The sequence below is a fragment of the Entelurus aequoreus genome, linkage group LG22 (genome assembly GCF_033978785.1).
Source record: "Entelurus aequoreus isolate RoL-2023_Sb linkage group LG22, RoL_Eaeq_v1.1, whole genome shotgun sequence".
In the NCBI taxonomy this organism is placed as follows: domain Eukaryota; kingdom Metazoa; phylum Chordata; class Actinopteri; order Syngnathiformes; family Syngnathidae; genus Entelurus; species Entelurus aequoreus.
The window spans coordinates 10,486,584-10,507,251 of NC_084752.1; the positions used below are offsets into that span (position 1 = coordinate 10,486,584).

The 20,668-nt window shown below is 38.1% G+C and overlaps 1 protein-coding gene across 3 annotated transcripts in view; it reads left to right on the plus strand.

The window, feature by feature from the left end:
• LOC133639238 (FERM and PDZ domain-containing protein 1) overlaps window positions 1-20,668 on the plus strand; it is a 100,334-nt gene that overhangs the window by 41,719 nt on the left and 37,947 nt on the right. For all 3 annotated transcript variants that reach the window (XM_062032413.1, XM_062032410.1, XM_062032412.1), the window contains exons 3-7: window positions 4,340-4,456; window positions 6,596-6,759; window positions 9,594-9,696; window positions 9,796-9,841; window positions 17,233-17,337. In XM_062032413.1, the coding sequence (XP_061888397.1) occupies window positions 4,344-4,456; window positions 6,596-6,759; window positions 9,594-9,696; window positions 9,796-9,841; window positions 17,233-17,337 (531 nt within the window). In that variant the 5' untranslated portion in view covers window positions 4,340-4,343. The remainder of the gene's footprint in view (window positions 1-4,339; window positions 4,457-6,595; window positions 6,760-9,593; window positions 9,697-9,795; window positions 9,842-17,232; window positions 17,338-20,668) is intronic.

Genomic DNA, 20,668 nt, shown 5'->3' on the forward strand with positions numbered 1-20,668 from the left:
TACTGACCACGCAGTCTGATAGTTTATATATCAATGATGAAATCTTAACTTTGCAACACATGCCAATACGGCCGGGTTAACTTATAAAGTGCAATTTTAAATTTCCCGCTAAACTTCTGGTTGAAAAGGCTTTGGATGATGACGTATGCGCGTGACGTAGCCAGTGAAACAGAAGTATCGGTACCCCATTGAAAACAATACAAAATAGCTCTGTTTTCATCTCATAATTCCACAGTATTCTGGACATCTGCGTTGGTGAATCTTTTGCAATTTGTTTAATGAACAATGGAGACTGCAAAGAAGAAAGTTGTAGGTGGGATCGGTGTATTAGCGGCTGGCTGTAGCAACACAACAAGGAGGACTTACTTGGATAGCAGACGCGCTAGCCGACGCTAGCCGCCAACCGCATCTGTGATCGGGTGAAGTCCTTCGTCGCCCCGTCGATCGCTGGAACGCAGGTGAGCACGGGTGTTGATGAGCAGATGAGGACTGGCTGGCGTAGGTGGAGCGCTAATGTTTTTATCATAGCTCTGTGAGGTCCGGTTGCTAAGTTGCTAAGTTAGCTTCAGCGTCGTTAGCAACAGCATTGTTAAGCTTTGCCAGGCTGAGAATTATTAACCGTGTAGTTACATGTACATGGCTTAATTGGATTGTTGATCTTCTGTCTATCCTTCCAGTCAGGGATTTATTTATTTTGTTTCTGTCTGCATTTGAGCCAGATGCTATCACGTTAGCTCCGTAGCTAAAGAGCTTCGCCGATGTATTGTCGTGGAGATAAAAGTCACTGTGAATGTCCATTTCGCGTTCTCGACTCTCATTTTCAAGAGGATATAGTATCCGAGGTGGTTTAAAATACAAATCCGTGATCCACAATAGAAAAAGGAGAGAGTGTGAAATCCAATGAGCCAGCTTGTACCTAAGTTAAGGTCAGAGCAAAAAAAGATATGTCTTGCACTGCATTCTAGTCCGTCACTCTAACGTTCCTCATCCACGAATCTTTCATCCTGGCTCAAATTAATGGGGTAATCGTCGCTTTCTCGGTCCGAATCGCTCTAGCTGCGTTGAAAACAATAGGAAAATATGAGGAGACGAACAACTGATTACGTCATGCTACTTCCGGTAGGGGCAAGGCTTTTTTTTATCAGCAACCAAAAGTTGCAAACTTTATCGTCGTTGTTCTATACTAAATCCTTTCAGCAAAAATATGGCAATATCGCGAAATGATCAAGTATGACACATAGAATGGATCTGCTATCCCCGTTTAAATAAAAAAATGTCATTTCAGTAGGCCTTTAATGTTTATCGAGTGGAAAATCAGTAAAAAAATAAAAATAAATACATGTACCATTCAACCTCTACTAGCTATCTATGAGGAAATTTGACATTAAACAGTCTAGGTAAAAGTAAAGTGCTACCGTATTTTCCGGACGATAGGGCACACCGGATTATAAGGCGCACTGCCGATGAATGGTCTATTTTCGATCGTTTTTCATATATAAGGCGCACCGGATTATAAGGCGCATTAAAGGAGTCATATAATTATCATTTTTTCTCTAAATGTAAAACACTTCCTTGTGGTCTACATAACATGTGATGGTGGTTCTTTGGTCAAAATGTTGCATAGATGATGTTTTACAGATCATCTTCAAGCCGCTTTCTGATAGTCGCTTCAGGATGCGCCGTTTTGTGGGCGGTCTTATTTACGTGGCTCACCTTCGACAGCGTCTTCTCCCCGTCATCTTTGTTGTAGCGGTGTAGCGTGCAAGGACGGTAGTAGAAGTAGTGTCAAAAGATGAAGCTAACTGTTTTAATGACATTCAGACTTTACTTCAATCAATAACGGAGCAGCATCTCCTCATCCGTGGCTCACTAGTGCAACAACAACGCTGGAAATGTGTCCCCTGAAAAAACGTCGACCGGAACCCTCTAATTACTAAAGTTCCTTGGGTGAATAATGTAAACTCACTACACCGGTATGTTTTAGTGCTTTCATGGCGAGTTTACTGACAGATATAAGTAAGAACTTTACACTACTTTATATTAGAAATGGCAACAGCAGAGGATGAATGTCCCATAACAAGAAGATAGAGAAAAAGAAGAAGCTTATTGACGACTGTGTCGGCACAGACTACAAAGGCAGGTGCGTGCAAATTTTCAGGACTCATGCAGATCCCAAATACAGATCAGCAGGTACCAGAAGGTAAGAAAAGTTGCTTTTGCATAATATTGCGAAACAAAACGCCAGATAATATGTCTTACCTTATACACACGACATAATAGTACTCCTATGTTGAAGCACAGTACAATCCATCAAGCGGTGCGGCTCCAGAGCTTACTGAAGTCGTACTAAAAACATTTTGACAGATTTTTGAGCGCAGTGTGTAATGTTTTATTTTCTCAATGGAACATTTAAAGTTTTGGTGTTGTTTACTGCCGTCATAATGCAGTCTACACGTATCTCTTATATATGACTGCCATCTACTGGTAACACTTATCATTACACCAAGTACCAAACAAAATTGCTTCGAGGTCGGTAAGCACAACCAGAATCATGCCGTACATTAGGAGCACAAAATTAAATGATTTTAAGTGTGCCTTATAGTCCGAAAAATACGGTAATACACTTTTTAAACTGTTTGTAAAATGCCAAAAAAAACACGATAGGGGAGAATGTGAAGTAATACATTTACATATGTGATAAAATGATAGATTTGTTAAAACTATAAAAATGTGCATGCAAGTCGCAATTAGGTATCCAAACTACCACTAAATGCATGAATCCATATATAAAAAACATTTCATTTAAAAAGTATTTGTCATGTCATCAGGGTAAAATCAAGAAGATTTAACAACCAAAGATTAGACTCAGCTATTTTATGTGCGATTTAGCTGAATATGATGAAAGAGGAGTTGTAGTATCGCATGAGAACATCTGGAACAGTGGAGGAGTATCTTATGGGTGTACACCAGGCCTGGGCAATTATTTTGACTCAGGGGCCACATTTAGAGAAAAAAATGTGTCTGGGGGCCGGTATATCTAACTATCTATTTATATATATATATATATATATATATATATATATATATATATATATATATATATATATATAAATATAAATGTACGCACCCACACACACACATATATAAGCTGTGACAATCTGCTGTACAATATGTGTGTGTTTGGGTCCCATTTTTAGGAACACTAATACATAAACTCACAATAATGTCGGATTAAATGCTAAAAACGTTATGACAGACCGCCTTAGGAAACGGATTGGAGTTTTAAAGTTTTCTACTGAATGAGACACCCAGAATGTACATGAATATAAAGAATGTGGGATTTACCATATTAACTATGAACGATAAAACACTGAATATTGACAACATATGAACGTCACTCCTCTTTTACTTCTCACACCCCCTCTCCATCCACGATGGCGATATATGAATGTGAAGGGTAAAAAAACCACCTACAATCTGATATATCACTTTTCTTGTAGAACTTTGTTGTAAAAATCTCCTTCCGCGTCTGTCCCTGACACCCGCATTTCAGGCCACTCTAGAAACACTCTTAGTGGAAACGCTCCCCACCCACACTGCTTGGTGCCTCGTCTGAGCCGCTGTGACTTAGATTACCATAGTAACTAATTAGATTACCATAGTAACTAGTATATCATGCAAAAGCGCAGATTCTAACCATTGAAATACTTTGTATAGTTCAAGACTTCCGGTCATTTGAAAACATCACTGCACATCATAATGGCAGCTACAGTTTCCATATTAAAGATCTAAAAACTTATTTGGGAATGTCCGGCGGGCCAGATTGAAAAGCTTAACGGGCCGCATGTGACCCCCGGGCCTTAAATTGCCCAGGTCTGGTGTACAGGCTATGTATTGGGCTAGTAAACAAGTGTTCAGGTGTGCTGTCGAGACAGCAAAAGGCTTTCCATGTGAAAGTTGGATGATATCAGTCTATGTTGAGCGTGCTATGTTGATGGAAAGACTTAACTGATGATGTTAGCCAGGGTGCTCCCAAGTCGATAAAGAAGCAGACGATAAATATAAAATATCTACTTGTTTATTTGGGCTAACCCAGTTTTCAGATTGAAAAGATTGTGGAGGTCAGTCGTAAATGTCATTGTCAACATGTTGTCTTTTTCGAGGGCATGCAAGCAATGTGGTGAAGCCACAATATTTGAAGCGCAATTTAGCGAGGGACGTTTGTATGGCAGTGCATTCCAGGGTGTGGAACACCACGGGCCTGTACTACTAGAAAATAAATTAATTGTTATATATTTTTGGATTTCATTAGTGTAATTTTATTTGACTTCTCTTTTAGATAAATGGAACTGCAGGACAGGAGTCACAGCCCGTCCCGCAGGGCCAGCAGGGTCGAGCAGGTGGTGGGGCGATGGCTCCGGCGGTCCCGAGATCTGGGCAGCAGGTCTTTAAGCAGGTAAACTACCTAATCAATATACCTGTGTGTTACTATTGTGCATATTTCCAACAACTTTTCAACTGCCGAATTGTAGAGCCTGTAGATATGGTTCATGATGTGTCTTTCTTCATGTCTAGCTAATCAGTTCCTTAAAAGAGAACTGAAGTTTTTTTTACATTTTGCTTATCATTCGCAATCCCTATGTAAGACAAGACGTCTTTCTTTTTTCATGCATTCTTGTTTTGTAACAATACGGAAAGTACTCGGTGGCTAAGAATGCAGCTAAAGCCCATTAAAAAAACACCATAAAATTTACAAAACCCAAAACCAGTGAAGTTGGCACATTGTGTAAATGGTAAATAAAAATCAACTTATATTCAATTGAATAGACTGCAAAGACAAGATACTTAACGTTTGAACTGGAAAATGTTGTTATTTTTTACAAATATTAGCTCATTTGGAAGTTAATGCCTGCAACATGTTTCAAAAAAGCTGGCACAGGTGGCAAAAAAGACTGAAAAAGTTGAGAAATGCTCATCAAACATTTATTTGAAACATCCCACAGGTGATCAAGCTAATTGGGAACAGGTGGGTGCCATGATTGGGTATAAAAGCAGCATCCATGAAATGTTCAGTCGTTCACAAACAAGGATGGGGCGAGGGTTACCACTATGTGAACAAATGCGTGAGCAAATTGTCCAACAGTTTAAGAACAACATTTCTCAACCAGCTATTGCAAGGAATTTAGGGATTTCGCCATCTACGGTCCGTAATATCATCAAAAGGTTCAGAGAATCTGGAGAAATCACTGCATGCAAGCGATGATATTACAGACCTTCGATCCCTCAGGCTGTACTGCATCAAAAAGCGACATTGGTGTGTAAAGGATATCACCACATGGGCTCAGGAACACTTCAGAAAACCACTGTCAGTAACTACAGTTGGTCGCTACATCTGTGCAAGTTAAAACTACTATGCAAAGCGAAAGCCATTTATCAACAACACCCAGAAACGCTGCTGGCTTCGCTGGGCCCGAGCTCATCTAAAATGGACTGATGCAAAGTGGAAAAATGTCCTGTGGTCTGACGAGTCCACATTTCAAATTGTTTTTGGAAACTGTGGACGTCTTGTCCTCAGGACCAAAGAGGAAAAGAACCATCTGGACTGTAATAGGCGCAAAGTTCAAAAGCCAGCATCTGTGATGGTATGGGGGTGTATTAATGCCCAAGGCATGGGTAACTTACACATCTGTGAAGGCACCATTAATGCTGAAAAGTACATACAGGTTTTGGAGCAACATATGTTGCCATCCAAGCAACGTTACCATAGACGCCCCTGCTTATTTCAGCAAGACAATGCCAAGCCACATTCTGCACGTGTTACACCAGCGTGGTTTCGTAGTAAAATAGTGCTGGTACTAGACTGGCATGCCTGTAGTCCAGACCTGTCTCCCATTGAAAATGTGTGCCGCATTATGAAGCCTCAAATACCACAACAGAGACCCCGGACCGTTGAACAACTTAAATTGTACATCAAGCAAGAATGGGAAAGAATTCCACCTGAAAAGCTTCAAAAATGTGTCTCCTCAGTTCCCAAATGTTTACTGAGTGTTGTTAAAAGGAAAGGCCATGTAACACAGTGGTAAAAATGCCCCTGTGCCAACTTTTTTGCAATGTGTTGCTGCCATTAAATTCTAAGGTAATGATTATTTGCAAAAAAAAAACATTACGTTTCTCAGTATCAACATTAAATATCTTGTCTTTGCAGTCTATTCAATTAAATATTAGTTGAAAATAATTAGCAAATCATTGTATTCTGTTTTTATTTTTGATTTACACAACATGCCAACTGTTATTTGCAGCAGAAGGCTACATATTATTCTCTTTCCATTTTTCGGATATAGGATATTTTTTGGAAACAAGTCATCATAGTAGCATCTGGCCATTCGTGATACATGTAAAATGATTTATAGTCAGTAAAAGGTAAACAAATGTGATGAAAGTATCCCCTGAGGATACACCGTTATCAAACAAATCAGACAGGGGTCAACATCCTCACACCAGCAGGACAATATCAGAGATTGTGGAATACAAAATCTTTGACAATAATAAATATAAAACTAACAATAACTAATCTGCTCTTTTCGAACCCCCCTAGAGACAGCGTTGCAGTAGATGGGAGGACAGCAGAGTCTGGTAGTTCAGCTGACAGGAACTATCCATTCCGTTTGAATGTCTTGATCCAGCAAGACCCAAACGTCAAATCTCATGGCCTCACTCTTTCATCTCACACACCCATCCTGGTAGAAGAGGTAACCCCAGGTATGACCAAACCTATTTTTTTGCTCTTTGTTCACATTAATGCTATACTAATAGTTCACTGGGACTAGTTGGTTAGTACATCAGACCCGAATATGTTTAATCAACTCTACATTCTCAATGTTGGAGAATGCACTGAAGGAACTATTGTTTTTCACCATTCAGCATGAACAAATGCTATGATTTTGGGGCCTTATCGCACAGCTTTGGTCAAAATAAATATAGTTCTTTAATTGTAACGAGGGCAATACATATACAGGGTACACAGTTACACACAATGTTTTAGTTTGTGGGTTTCGGTTAACAACTTATGTTATAAACCAGGGGTCGGCAACCCAAAACAATGAAAAAGCCATATTGGACCAAAAATACAACAAACTAATCTGTCTGGAGCCGCGGAAAATTAAAAGCCTTGTATAAGTCTTATAATGAAGGCAACACATGATGTAAGTGTCTATATTAGCTATAATAGCCTACTATCAAAATAACTATGTGTCGCAGGCTTAAGCAAGTCTTCGTTGACAGAAATGTTGCTCATTTTTGCTGTGGTCTGGAACAACATGGCACACAAACAACTATCAGAAATGCAGCTAATATTACATACAGATAATGTGTCATGAGACATGCAAAACTTTATTATATACAAAGAAGATACAAGTAAAGGGTATTAAATGAGCTCAAATGTACCTACAAATGAGGCATAATGATATGCACAAACAGCTAGCCTAAATAGCATGTTAGCATTGCTTAGCTTGCAGTCATGCACTGACCAAATGTGCCTGATTAGCACTCCAACAAGTCAATAACATCAACAAAGCTCACCTTTGTGCATTCACGCACAGCATACAACTTTTGGTGGACAAAATGAGACAAAGAAGGAGTGGAACATGTAAACAAACTGTTGCGTCACAGTTCACACTATGGTGAGTTCAAGAATTGCCGAAATTAGTAGGACAAAATGATGTTCACCAAATACTGTCATCAGTCAGTGTTTCCCATAAACTGCCAAGATACCTGTGGTGGTGGGGGCGTGGCTATGGGCGTGGTCACCATGACATCATCGAGTAATTTGCATAATTTACTACAATGATATGATTTTCTCTAAAAAGGCTCAAAAAATGTACACTTACTAATTAATAATAACAGTTTTGTTTTAAACGTCCATCCATCCATCCATTTTACAATATAATTACAACACTTTATGTACATATTTATATACAGATTTGAACAATAAGTTATTCACTGAAATATATTTTATAATTGTGGTTCTTACAAAAAATATATCTTATAAAATATAACAGCTAAAATGTCTCTTAAAGCTCTGCCCCTTTAATTACTGCATACTAAATAATTTAACTTTAGCCTACTACTACAACCATATTATTTACCAGCAACATAAAGTGAAACAGAGGCAGAGGTGTCCTGCCACAGTCAGTAACAAATAAACAGAAAACAGTAGTGGTCAAATACAAATAAGGCAACAAGAGAAGTATCCTACACTTCTCTTTTGTAAAGCAAATCTGAACAGCCTATATGGGCATCTACATCAACTATATGATTTGTCTTAGAAGCTGGACAGGACAATTTTTTTAATTTTTTAATTTTTTTTAAATTTGTGGTAATTCTTTCGTGGCGGGCCACAACAAATAAATGAATGTGTGGGAAACACTGTCAGTGAAGCATACACACAAACATATTAAACAGTTCTAACAATTGGTAAGGTTTGTGTCATGTTTGTCCTCAAACAAAAACATACTAAAACAAAACAAATATTTTCCCCCCATCTTTTTCCATTTTCAATCCTTTTTTAAGACTTCCGGTCTTAATACAATGAATTGCAAATCCTTTTCAACTTATATTCAATTGAATAGACTGCAAATGCAAGATATGTAATGTTCAAACTGGAAAACTTTATTTTTTGCAAATATTAGCTCATTTTGAATTTGAGGCCTGCAACATGTTTCAAAAAAGCTGGCACATGTGGCAAAAAAGACTGAGACAGTTGAGAAATGCTCATCAAACACTTATTTGGAACATCCCACAGGTGAACAGGCTAATTGGGAACAGGTGGGTGCCATGGTTGGGTATGAAAGCAGCTTCCATGAAATGCTCAGTCATTCACAAACAAGGATGGGGCGAGGGTCACCACTTTGTGAACAAATGCGTGAACAAATTGTCCAACAGTTTAAGAACAACATTTCTCAATGAGCTATTGCAAGGAATTTAGGGATTTCACCATCTACGGTCCGTAATATCATCAAAAGGTTGCCCCTGTGCCAACTTTTTTGCAAAGTGTTGCTGCCATTAAATTCTAAGTTAATGATTATTTGCACACAAAAAAATTACGTTTCTCAGTTCCAACATTAAAAATATCTTGTCTTTGCAGTCTATTCAATTGAATATAAGTTGAAAAGGATTTGCAAATCATTGTATTCTGTTTTTATATACGAATTACACAACGTGCCAACTTCACCGGTTTTGGGTTTTGTAAATTCTCTGCTAAAATAGTCCATAGTGATGAACTGTACTGGAGGGATATGCGATTTATCTTCTAATATGTTTACAATCAACTGAATGCCCCCCAATTCACCCTTTATTGAATATTCAAACCTATTCATACCTTAATTTGTATTGATGTTGATGTTATATTGTAATCATGGACATAAATGCAATCTTGAAAAAGATGGTATTCACTAAATTGCTTTAAAGAGATTTATGATAAAATATCTATAAGTAGGATGAAAGGTAATCTGTTGAATAAACATATTTTGCAAGCTGCAGTATTAAAACAAAAACAAAATGAAATATGACAACACAAGGACATGTTCTGTGCCCAGGTGGTCCGGCAGATGGTCGGCTTTTCCCCGGGGACCAGCTTGTGAAAATCAATAATGTCGCTGTCGATGATCTGACCTCCGAGCAAGCTGCAGAAATAATCAGGTCAACACTTCTTTTGTGTACACAAGCATCAACATACACACCTAATCATTAAGGAATCTTCGAAAAGTATCTAAACAGCAACTCTCCCTTTTGTTTTAGAGAGTGTGAAGATACTTTATCTGTGACAATTCTCCGAACAATGCTGGTAAGTCACAATATCTAAACTGTTACCAAGTTTGAGTCCTTGTAGCACTCGGGGTATTCAACTCCATTGATGTGTACGTTCCATATAACATTGGTAGTTCTAAACAAAGTCTGTTCAGTGGAAGAAGTTCAAAGAGATTGGAATAGTTGAGTTGTGTTGAGTTGAGTTGTGTTTATTTGGAACATGCATACAACATGATACATCACATATTCCAGTTCTTCTATTCAACATGTTCGAAAAGGAGTAGGAAGAAGCAGAACTTATTTAATCCTACACCTTTTGCTTTACATAGCAGTTGCTCAAACTTTTGTTCACTTCCTGTTCTCAATGTATTCACAATATAGGTAATAGGTAATAACAATAAAAAATAAATGAATAAATAATAATTAGTGATTATATTAATAATATGATGAGATAAGTAATATTATCTTGAAAATGAATGGATGTATGAAATAAATTCAGAATGTTTATCATGGTTCTTCTTCTTTGTACTTTGTAAACACTTTAAATTTGAATAGTTTCTTGAAGTGGATTATATTAGTACATTGTTTGATTTCTTTGCTTAATCCATTCCATAATTTAATTCCACATACAGATATACTGAAGGTCTTAAGTGTTGTACGTGCATACAAATGTTTTAAATTACATTTTTCTCTAAGGTTATATTTCTCCTCTTTTGTTGAGAAGAATTGTTATACATTCTTGGGTAGAAGCTTTGTGTATAATTTTAGCTGTTTGCAAATTCACTATGTCGTGGAATTTCAGTATTTTCGATTCAATGAATAAAGGGTTTGAATGTTCTCTATATCCAACATTATGTATTATTCTAACTGATCTTTTTTGTAACACCGTTAATGAATGAAGTGTACTTTTGTAGTTATTTCCCCATTTTTCTACACAATAACTCAGATATGGTAACACTAGCGAGCAGTAGAGAATATGAAGTGATTTTTGGTCTAGAACATGTTTTGCTTTATTCATTATTGACATGTTTCTTGCCACTTTATCTTGTATATTTTTTACATGAGATGTCCAGTTCAATTAATCATCAATCATTATACCTAGAAATGTGGTTTCATTTACTCTTTCAATAGTTGATTTATCATTTTGCATGATTGACGATCCGTTATATTTCGTTGGCAGATGACTTTAAAACCAATTTGTATGTGAGCTGCTTTAATTTGACTATTAAAATAGACCAAGTTTTGTATGGTTTTGTTACTATACTGATGCTGAAAACAAAAGCCAAATCAGTCTGCATCATAACAAACAATATCAGATGTATTATACACACAGTACATTGTTCTACATACAGACATATCTTAGGGGTGTGATGATAAATGATAATGGGTTCACAAGATCAAGACGAGATTTTAACAAAATTAAGGAAGGCCACCGTGTAGAGTGGTATACTTGGGACAATTCCTAAGGCCCCTGACTGGCAGGTGTTGAGTAGGGTTGGGGCCTTGATCATTTGGCCCAGAATTCCCGACAGCGCCCCTGATTTTAAGAAAAGTACCGTATTTTCCGGACTATAATGCGCATTTAAAATAATTTTTTTCCCCTCAAAACTCGACAGTGCGCCTTAAAACCCGGTGCGCCTAATATAAGGAATACGTTTGGTTGAGCTTACCCACCTCGAAGCTATTTTATTTTGTACATGGTGTAATGATAAGTGTGACCAGTAGATGGCAGTCAAACATAAGAGATAAGTGTAGGCTGCACTATGATGGGTTTCAAGTAAACAACACCAACATTTTGAATGTTCCATTGAAAAAATAGAACATTACACACGGCGCTCAAAAATCTATCAAAATGTTTTAGTACGACTTTGGTAAGTTATGAAGCCGCACCACTTGATGGATTGTACTGTGCTTCAACATAGGAGTATTATTATGGTGTGTGTATAAGGTAAGACATATTATCTGGCGTTTTGTTTCGCAATATTATGCAAAGGCTACTTTTCTTACCTTCTGGTACCTGCTGATCTGTATTTGGGATCTGCATAAGTTCTGACAATTTGTGCGCGTCCGCCTTTGTATTCTGTGCCGACACTTTAGTCGATAAGCTTCTTCTTTTTCTCTATTTTCTTGTTATGGGACATTCATCCTCCGCTGTTGCCATTTCTAATATAAAGTAGTGTAAAGTTCTTACTTATATCTGTCAGTAAACTCGCCATGAAAGCGCTAAAACATACCGGTGTAGTGAGTTTACATTATTCACCCAAGTAACTTTAGTTATAAGAGAGTTTCGGTCGGACGGTTTTTCACGGGACACATTTGCGGTGTTGTTGTTTCCGTATGAGGAGATGCTGCTCCGTTGTTGATTGAAGTAAAGTCTGAATGTCATTAAAACAGTTAGCGCCATCTTTTGACACTTCTTCCACTCCCGTCCTTGCACGCTACACCGCTACAACAAAGACGACGGGGAGAAGACGGTGTCGAAGGTGAGCCTCGTAAATAAGACCGCCCACAAAACAGCGCATCCTGAAGCGACTGTCAGAAAGCGACTTGAAGTTGATCTGTAAAACATCATCTATGCAACATTTTGACCAAAGAACCACCATCACATGTTATGTAGACCACAAGGAAGTGTTTTACATTTAGAAAAAAATTATAATAATATGACTCCTTTAATGCGCCCTATAATCTGCTCCGCCTTTTGTATGAAAATAGACCTGAATAGACCCGCTCATCGGCAGTGCGCCTTATAATCTGGTGCGCCCTATGGTCCGGAAAATATGGTACTCCTAAAACAGCGTATCAACAGGGTTTAAAGTCAGGTATCATACTGTCCAATAACCAAGGTCATACACCATATGAGGCGGTACAGCTTCATATACCGATCAGCTGCTACTGACGGTCCCGGACACAAGGCTGAAGCTTAGAGGTGACAGAGCTTTCGCTGCTGCTGCTCCCAAGCTCTGGAACGACCTACCTCTGAGTGTTAGACAAGCCTCCTCTCTTCCTGTTTTTAAATCTCTCTTAAAAACATACTTTTATTCCATGGCTTTTAACACTGAGTGATATCCATCCTGCAATGGCGCCCCATAATACACCTGCTGTGAACCTGTTTTTATGTTTTTATATTTTATTTATTTATTTTTTATCGTGTTCTGTTTGTGTTGTGTTGTGTTTGCTCGGTTCTCGTATTATCTTTTAACCTGCCCATTGTACAGCACTTTGGCTACCCCTGTGTAAAATTTTAAATGTGCTTTATAAATAAAGTTGATTTGATTTGATAGCTCGGTTGGTAGAGCGGCCGTGCCAGCAACTTCAGGGTTCCAGGTTCGATCCCCGCTTCCGCCATCCTAGTCACTGCCGTTGTGTCCTTGGGCAAGACACTTTACCCACCTGCTCCCAGTGCCACCCACACTTGTTTAAATGTAACTTAGATATTGGGTTTCACTATGTAAAGCGCTTGAGTCACATGAGAAAAGCGCTATATAAATATAATTCACTTCGCTATATCTCCAATAATTGTGGCAATTTGGACATATTCTGTGTGTGTGGGGTTGGCTGCATGGTTGGTATGCAAGTGTCTGGGTACTGCTTTTTAATCAGTATCTCAGAAGCAGATTTATGTGTTAGGTGAAGGAGATCACTAAATATATGTGAGTGAACTTCAATAAATCTCTTTTGTGCCTCCGCTGATGGAAGCAACTTCCCTCCTTGATTCATAACGCTCAACTGATAGTTATCGATGTGAATCTTTAAGTGATCATGAGAATTTATACAAAATAAAACATTTTTTTATTTTTATTTAAGACCATTCTACTTCTCAGACCACCACCTCTATTGACATATTTTACATTAAAGCAAAACGCAACAAAAATGCCACAATAACAGCGAAATATGAACGCTAAGGGTAAAAAAACACCTACGATCTGATATAGAATACATTTTCTGCGGATCATGGTTGTAATATTCTGCTTCCGCATCTGTCCTGGACACCCATGTTTCAGGCTGGCTGCTCTGGAAACAAACCCTGCCTACACTGCCTGGTGCCTCGTCTGAGCTGCTGTGACGTAAATTAACCTAATAACTCATATCATTTAAAAGTGGAGATTTCAACCATTGAAGTACAAACCCCAACACCAGTGAAGTCGGCACGTTGTGTAAATTGCAATTTGCAAATCCTTTTCAACTTATATTCAATTGAATAGACTGCAAAGACAAGATATTTAATGTTCGAACTGGAAAACTTTATTTTTAGCAAATATTAGCTCATTTGGAATTTAATGCCTGCAACATGTTTAAAAAAAGCTGACACAAGTGGCAAAAAAACGGATACAATTGAGGAATGCTCATCAATCACTTATTTGGAACATCTCACAGGTGAACAGGCTAATTGGGAACAGGTGGGTGCCATGATTAGGTATAAAAGCAGCTTCCATTAAAATGCTCAGTGATTCACAAACAAGGATGGGGCGAGGGTCACCACTTTGTCAACAAATGCGTGAGCAAATTGTCAAACAGTTTAAGAACATAATTTCTCAACCAGCTATTGCAAGGAATTTAGGGATTTCACCATCTACGTCCGTAATATCATCAAAAGGTTCAGAGAATCTGGAGAAATCACTGCATGTAAGCGATGATATTACGGACCTTCGATCCCTCAGGGGGTACTGCATCAAAAAGTGACATCAGTGTGTAAAGGATATCACCACATGGGCTCAGGAACACTTCAGAAAACCACTGTCAGTAACGTGTACTTCCAGCTGAAAGCACTAAACAGAAGGAAATACTGTTGACGTCCACCCTGCAGCGTCTTTAGTGAGCGAACTCGTCCAAAAGATGGCGTCATAGCACAAACAATAACACACATTTTCAGTGTCTGTGCTTGTGTTTAATGAAAAATATTTGTTGAATACAAAAATTAAGACCGTTAAAGAAAAATCCATAAATTAGCCACACCGTTCAATAAGCCGCGGGGTTCTAAGCGTAAGAAAAAGTATCAAAATGTACGGTAATTGTTGTGTCCTGCAATGAAGCAGTACCATGAAATCAAATAATGCAGGTTTCAGCATCCCTCGTCCCCTCGCCAGTCTTTAATTGTGTTAAATGCAGCTCCCCATGGATCTCCCTGATATGGAATCATCACCACTATACTTGCCAACCTTGAGACCTTCGAATTTGGGAGATGGGGGGTGGGGGGTGGGGGTGGGGGGTTGTTGTTGAGGTGCAGGCAGCATACCCCTTCCCCTTCGAGCTGTCCTGGATGAAATGAAATTCTTTTTTCCAATCATTTTCAATCAATCAATCAATCAATGTTTATTTATATAGCCCTAAATCACAAGTGTAATTTTGGAACTTGCAAGCGTATTTCTTCTTCTTACTCGTCGTCATCATGTCTCTTCTTTGTTCTTCTGCTTCGTCCCCTTCTTGTTGTGTGTGCAGTTGTGCACTGAGCTCCAAAAGCCGTAGATGTTATTTTAGCGTCCCGGAAGAGTTAGTGCTGCAAGGGGTTCTGGGTATTTGTTATGTTGTGTTTATGTTGTGTTACGGTGCGGATGTTCTCCCGAAATGTGTTTGTCTTTCTTGTTTGGTGTGGGTTCACGGTGTGGCGCATATTTGTAACAGTGTTAAAGTTGTTTATACGTCCACCGGCAGTGTAACCTGTATGGCTGTTGATCAAGTATGCTTTGCTTTCACTTCTGTGTGTGTGTGCTTAGAACCTTTATTTAATCCAGATAAGAAACCCATTGCGATCAAGATCTCTTTCACAAGGGTGACCTGGCCAAGAGGTCAACAGCACATGTCACAGAGCAGTTTCAAAAAAGTAATACGTTAAGACATACATTTTAAAACACATAAAAGAGAACTGTAAAACAATAAAGATTTACACCTTTTAAAAACACAGGCACTGTGCAAAAGTCTCTTGCTGTCTGTCCCTCAGGACAGAACGGAAGTCTCCAAATGGAAGTAGTTCAGTGAGTTTCAGTTTGGTCTGCAATGCATTCCATGCCATAGGGGCAGCAATGCCAAAAGCTCTTTTGCCAAATTCAGTCCGTACATGGAGAACAGTTAAAACATACAAATTGTTAGAACACAGACGCTGTGCATAACAAAAGTAGCTTGCAGACAGCTACTAAAAAAAACAAAAGTAGTTAAGCAAGATTTAAATGATCCTACACCGACAAAGAAATGTCACTATCTTAAATAGCATCCAGGTGATGATTAGCAGCAGGTGAAAAACATGATTACTAATCTCCCCCAGGTGAAGAAAACAGCGCCAAGCAGCAGTGTGAAGCCAGTGCAGGAACAACGCAAACAGAACAGGTAGTGGAAACAAAATAAAAGCACAAGAAAGGAAGTGAACCAAAAACACAGAAAAAAATACCCCAAAATCTAAACAAACAGATCGTAACAGCCACATATTTCCATTCCTTCGATGGCAGCTCTTTAAAATGCTAGATTGTTGGCAACCCAATAGTGTGTGATTTACCCGTTTTCCCTGCCTGAGCCGTGCCTTGCTAACTAAATAAATGACTCTCTATTTCACAAACCAAAGTGTCTCTATTTTGTACTTCAATCCACAATATGCTCCTGAAAGCAGTGGCTAGAATTAAAAAAAAAAACACAGAAACTTGAGGGTTTCTGATATAAATCCAGCTTCGGCCATTTGAGTGACTTGGTCAAGACACTGCACCCACATTGATGTATGAACATATGTGGCAGGACACCCTTGCAAAACAGATTACCGTATTTTTCGGACTATATATCGCAGTTTTTTTCATAGTTTGGCCGGGGGTGCGACTTATACTCAGGAGCGACTTATGTGTGAAATTATTAACACATTACCGTAAAATATCAAATAATATTATTTAGCTCATTCACGTAAGAGACTAGACGTATAAGATTTCATGGGATTTAGCGATGAGGAGTGACAGATTGTTAGGTAAACATATAGCATGTTCTATATGTTATAGTTATTTGAATGACTCTTACCATAATATGTTACGTTAACATACCAGGCACGTTCTCAGTTGGTTATTTTTGCATCATATAACGTACACTTATTCAGCCTGTTGTTCACTATTCTTTATTTGAAATTGCCTTTCAAATGTATATTTTTGGTGTTGGGTTTTATCAAATAAAGTTCCCCAAAAAATGCGACTTATACTCCAGTGCGACTTATATGGTTTTTTTCCTTCTTTATTATGCATTTTCGGCCGGTGCGATTTATACTCCGGAGCGACTTATAGTCCAAAAGATACGGTATTTGTATATAGAAATGCATGAATTAGTATCAAACATTTCAAAATGTCTCATATTTTTGCTCTTTTTGTGATTTTTAGTTTTATATGTTTTTCGTAGTTTCCGTCTTTAATTGTAATTTTTTTAATGTGCCGCCATCTAATAAAAAAACAAACCTTGTGTATCTTCTAGGGCCCAAAGTCGTCATTCATTACGCCAGAGAAAAGAGCCAAGCTCAAGTCGAACCCAGTCAAGGTTCACTTTGCTGAGGAAGTCGAAGTCAATGGACATGCTCAGGTGAGTGAGCAAACATTATCAAGTTATTTGGCCAGCTTCTACTATCACTACGTTTTCTAGATTTGTTTTCTTAAAGAAAATATATTGCAGCTTTTCATGGATGTGCTGGACCAGGGGCCGGCAACCCAAAATGTTGAAAGAGCCATATTGGACTAAAAATCCAAAAAGAAAGTCTGTCTGGAGCCGCAAAAAATTAAAAGCCTTATATAAGTGTTATAATGAAGGCAACACATGATGTTATTGTCCATATTAGCTATATTAGCCTACTATCAAATGACTATGTGCTCAGTCAATATGACATACAGATAATGTGTCATGAGCTTGCACATAATGTATAAATCAAATTAAGATTACCTAAAGGAAATTAAATGATCTCAAATATACCTGCACAAGTGGCATAATGATGCAATATGTACAATAGGTTCTAAATAGCATTTTTGCATCGATTAGCTTGCAGTCATGCACTGACCAAATATCCCTGAGTAGCACTGCAACAAGTCAATAACATCAACAAAGCTCACCTGTGTGCCTTCACGCACAGCATTAAAAGTTTGGTGGACAAAACGAGACAAAAAAGGAGTGGCATAAAAGACGTCTTAGAACGTCGGAGAAAGTTGTGAATGTAAACAAACTACGGTGAGTTCAAGGACCGCCTAATTTAGTAGGACAAAACGGCGCTCGCCAAATAGTCTCTAATCTCTGAGGCATGTTAAATAGAAACAGTGTGATTTCTAACAATTATGGAGGTTTGTGTCATGTTTGTCCTCCCACAGAAACCATATTCAAACTAAACATATATTTTTTCCTCATCTTTTTCCTTTTTCATACATTTTTGAAAAAGCTCCAGAGAGCCACAAAGCTGGCGCTAGAGAAATTAGAGTTTGCTGACATCTGCAGCTGTTGCATTGATATCTCACATGTGAAATGTTGTTTATCTAAAAGGGAAATGCACTTTTTACAAATGTTGCCTATCTTTCACAATCCCTATGTGAGACAAGAACACATGTTTTTTTTGTTTTTTTTTAATGCATTCTAATATGTAATATTTGGCTTGTACTACACGGATAATAATGCAGCTGATGAGATAAATCTATTCCGCCCATGAATCCTTCTTAAAAACATCCAAAAACTGCCAACAATACTCCATTTACATGTCTTACTGCATACAGTATTAACCAAATATTAGCAACATTGATATTTGAAGAGCTAACCTCAAGGAACTGTATTTAGTGGAGCCTTGATCACAGAGAGGTAACTACCTTATGCAGCGGGTGAGCTGTTGCATCGCCTCTGAGTTGGCGAAAGTTATTTCTTTATTAGTTTACTGTATTTTTCGGACTATAAGTCGCAGTTTTTTTCATAGTTTGTGAGACTTATACTCAGGAGCGACTTATGTGTGAAATTATTAACATTACCGTAAAATATCAAATAATATTATTTAGCTCATTCACGTAAGAGACTAGACGTATAAGATTTCATGGGATTTAGCGATTAGGAGTGACAGATTGTTTGGTAAACGTATAGCATGTTCTATATGTTATAGTTATTTGAATGACTCTTACCATAATATGTTACGTTAACATACCAGGGACGTTCTCAGTTGGTTATTTACGCCTCATATAACGTACACTTATTCAGCCTGTTGTTCACTATTCTTTATTTATTTTAAATTGCCTTTCAAATGTCTATTCTTGGTGTTGGCTTTTATCAAATCAATTTTCCCAAAAAATGCGACTTATACTCCAGTGTGACTTATATATGTTTTTTTCCTTCTTTATTATGCATTTTTGGCCAGTGCGACTTATACTCAGGAGCGACTTATAGTCCGAAAAATACGGTATTAGGTGAACTCTATAAATCATACATCACACTTGCGTAGTTGAAGGTAGTGGCTACAAGGGACGGCGTGGTTCGGTTGGTAGCGCGGCCGTGCCAACAACTTGAGGGTTCCGCCATCCTAGTCACGTGTCCTTGAGCAAGACACTTCCCCCTTGCTCCTGATGGGTCGTGGTCAGAGCCTTGCATGGCAGCTCCCGCCACCAGTGTGTGAATGTGTGTGTGAATAAGTGAATGTGGAGCTTTGATTACCTTGAAGGTAGAAAAGGACTATACAAGTATAACCCATTAATAAACAGAGAAGTTGGTCAACTTTGATATTCAACTAAGACCCGGAGACATTGCGAGGATCGACACTAAAAGCCTCTTGTTTGTGTCACTTTTTTTTTTTCTTAATCAGTCAAAACAAGTCTTGAGAGCAGACATTGTACAGAAGTTATTGTTTTATTCTGTTCGTAATTTGTGTTTCTTGTTCAGCACTTCTAGCTCATCCTCCTTATATTCAGGCTCAAAAATATAAGGTTTTGTCCAAAAGTAGTTTTTGCTGTCTCTCATGAATTCTGCCATGATTAGTAATAGTTGTCATTTGTTAAAGGAAACAACACACATTCTACTGCTTGTCCCTTTCAGGGTCGTGGGAGGGGCTTTATATGCATTATTACAAATAGGAATACATAAAAAGGAAAAAAAAAACATCTTGATTCCTGTCTCACATAGGGATTGTGAATGATAGGCAAACTTCCAAAATAAGTGCAGTTCTACTTTAAGAAAGAATAAATATGTCCAGTAGTTGCAAGAGTACGGAAACACTTGACTAACAAACCCACATTGGGTCTGTCAACAATCACATTACAGTGCATTCTATGCTTGAGCATTGGAATTACAAAACTGAAAACCAGTGAAATTGGCACGTTGTGTAAATGGTAAATAAAAACAGAATACAATGATTTGCAAATCCTTTTCAACTTATATTCAATTGAATAGACTGCAAAGACAAGATACTTAACGTTCGAACTGGTAAACTTAATAATTTTTTGCAAATATTAGTTCATTTGGAATTAGATTCAAATAAGCTGGCACAAGTGGCAAAAAAGACTGAGAAAGTTGAGGAATGCTCATCAAACACTTATTTGGAACATCCCACAGGTGAACAGACTAATTGGGAACAGGTGGGTGCCATGATTGGGTATAAAAGCAGCTTCCGTGAAATGCTCAGTCATTCACAAACAAGGTTCGGGCGAGGGTCACCACTTTGTGAACAAATGCGTGAGCAAATTGTCGAACAGTTTAAGAACAACATTTCTCAACAAACTATTGCAAGGAATTTAGGAATTTCACCATCTACGGTCCGTAATATCATCAAAAGGTTCAGAGAATCTGGAGAAATCACTGCACATCCGTAAGTGCAAGTTAAAACTCTACCATGCAAAGCCAAAGCCATTTATCAACAACACCCAGAAACGCCACTTGCTTCGCCCCTGTGCCAACTTTTTTG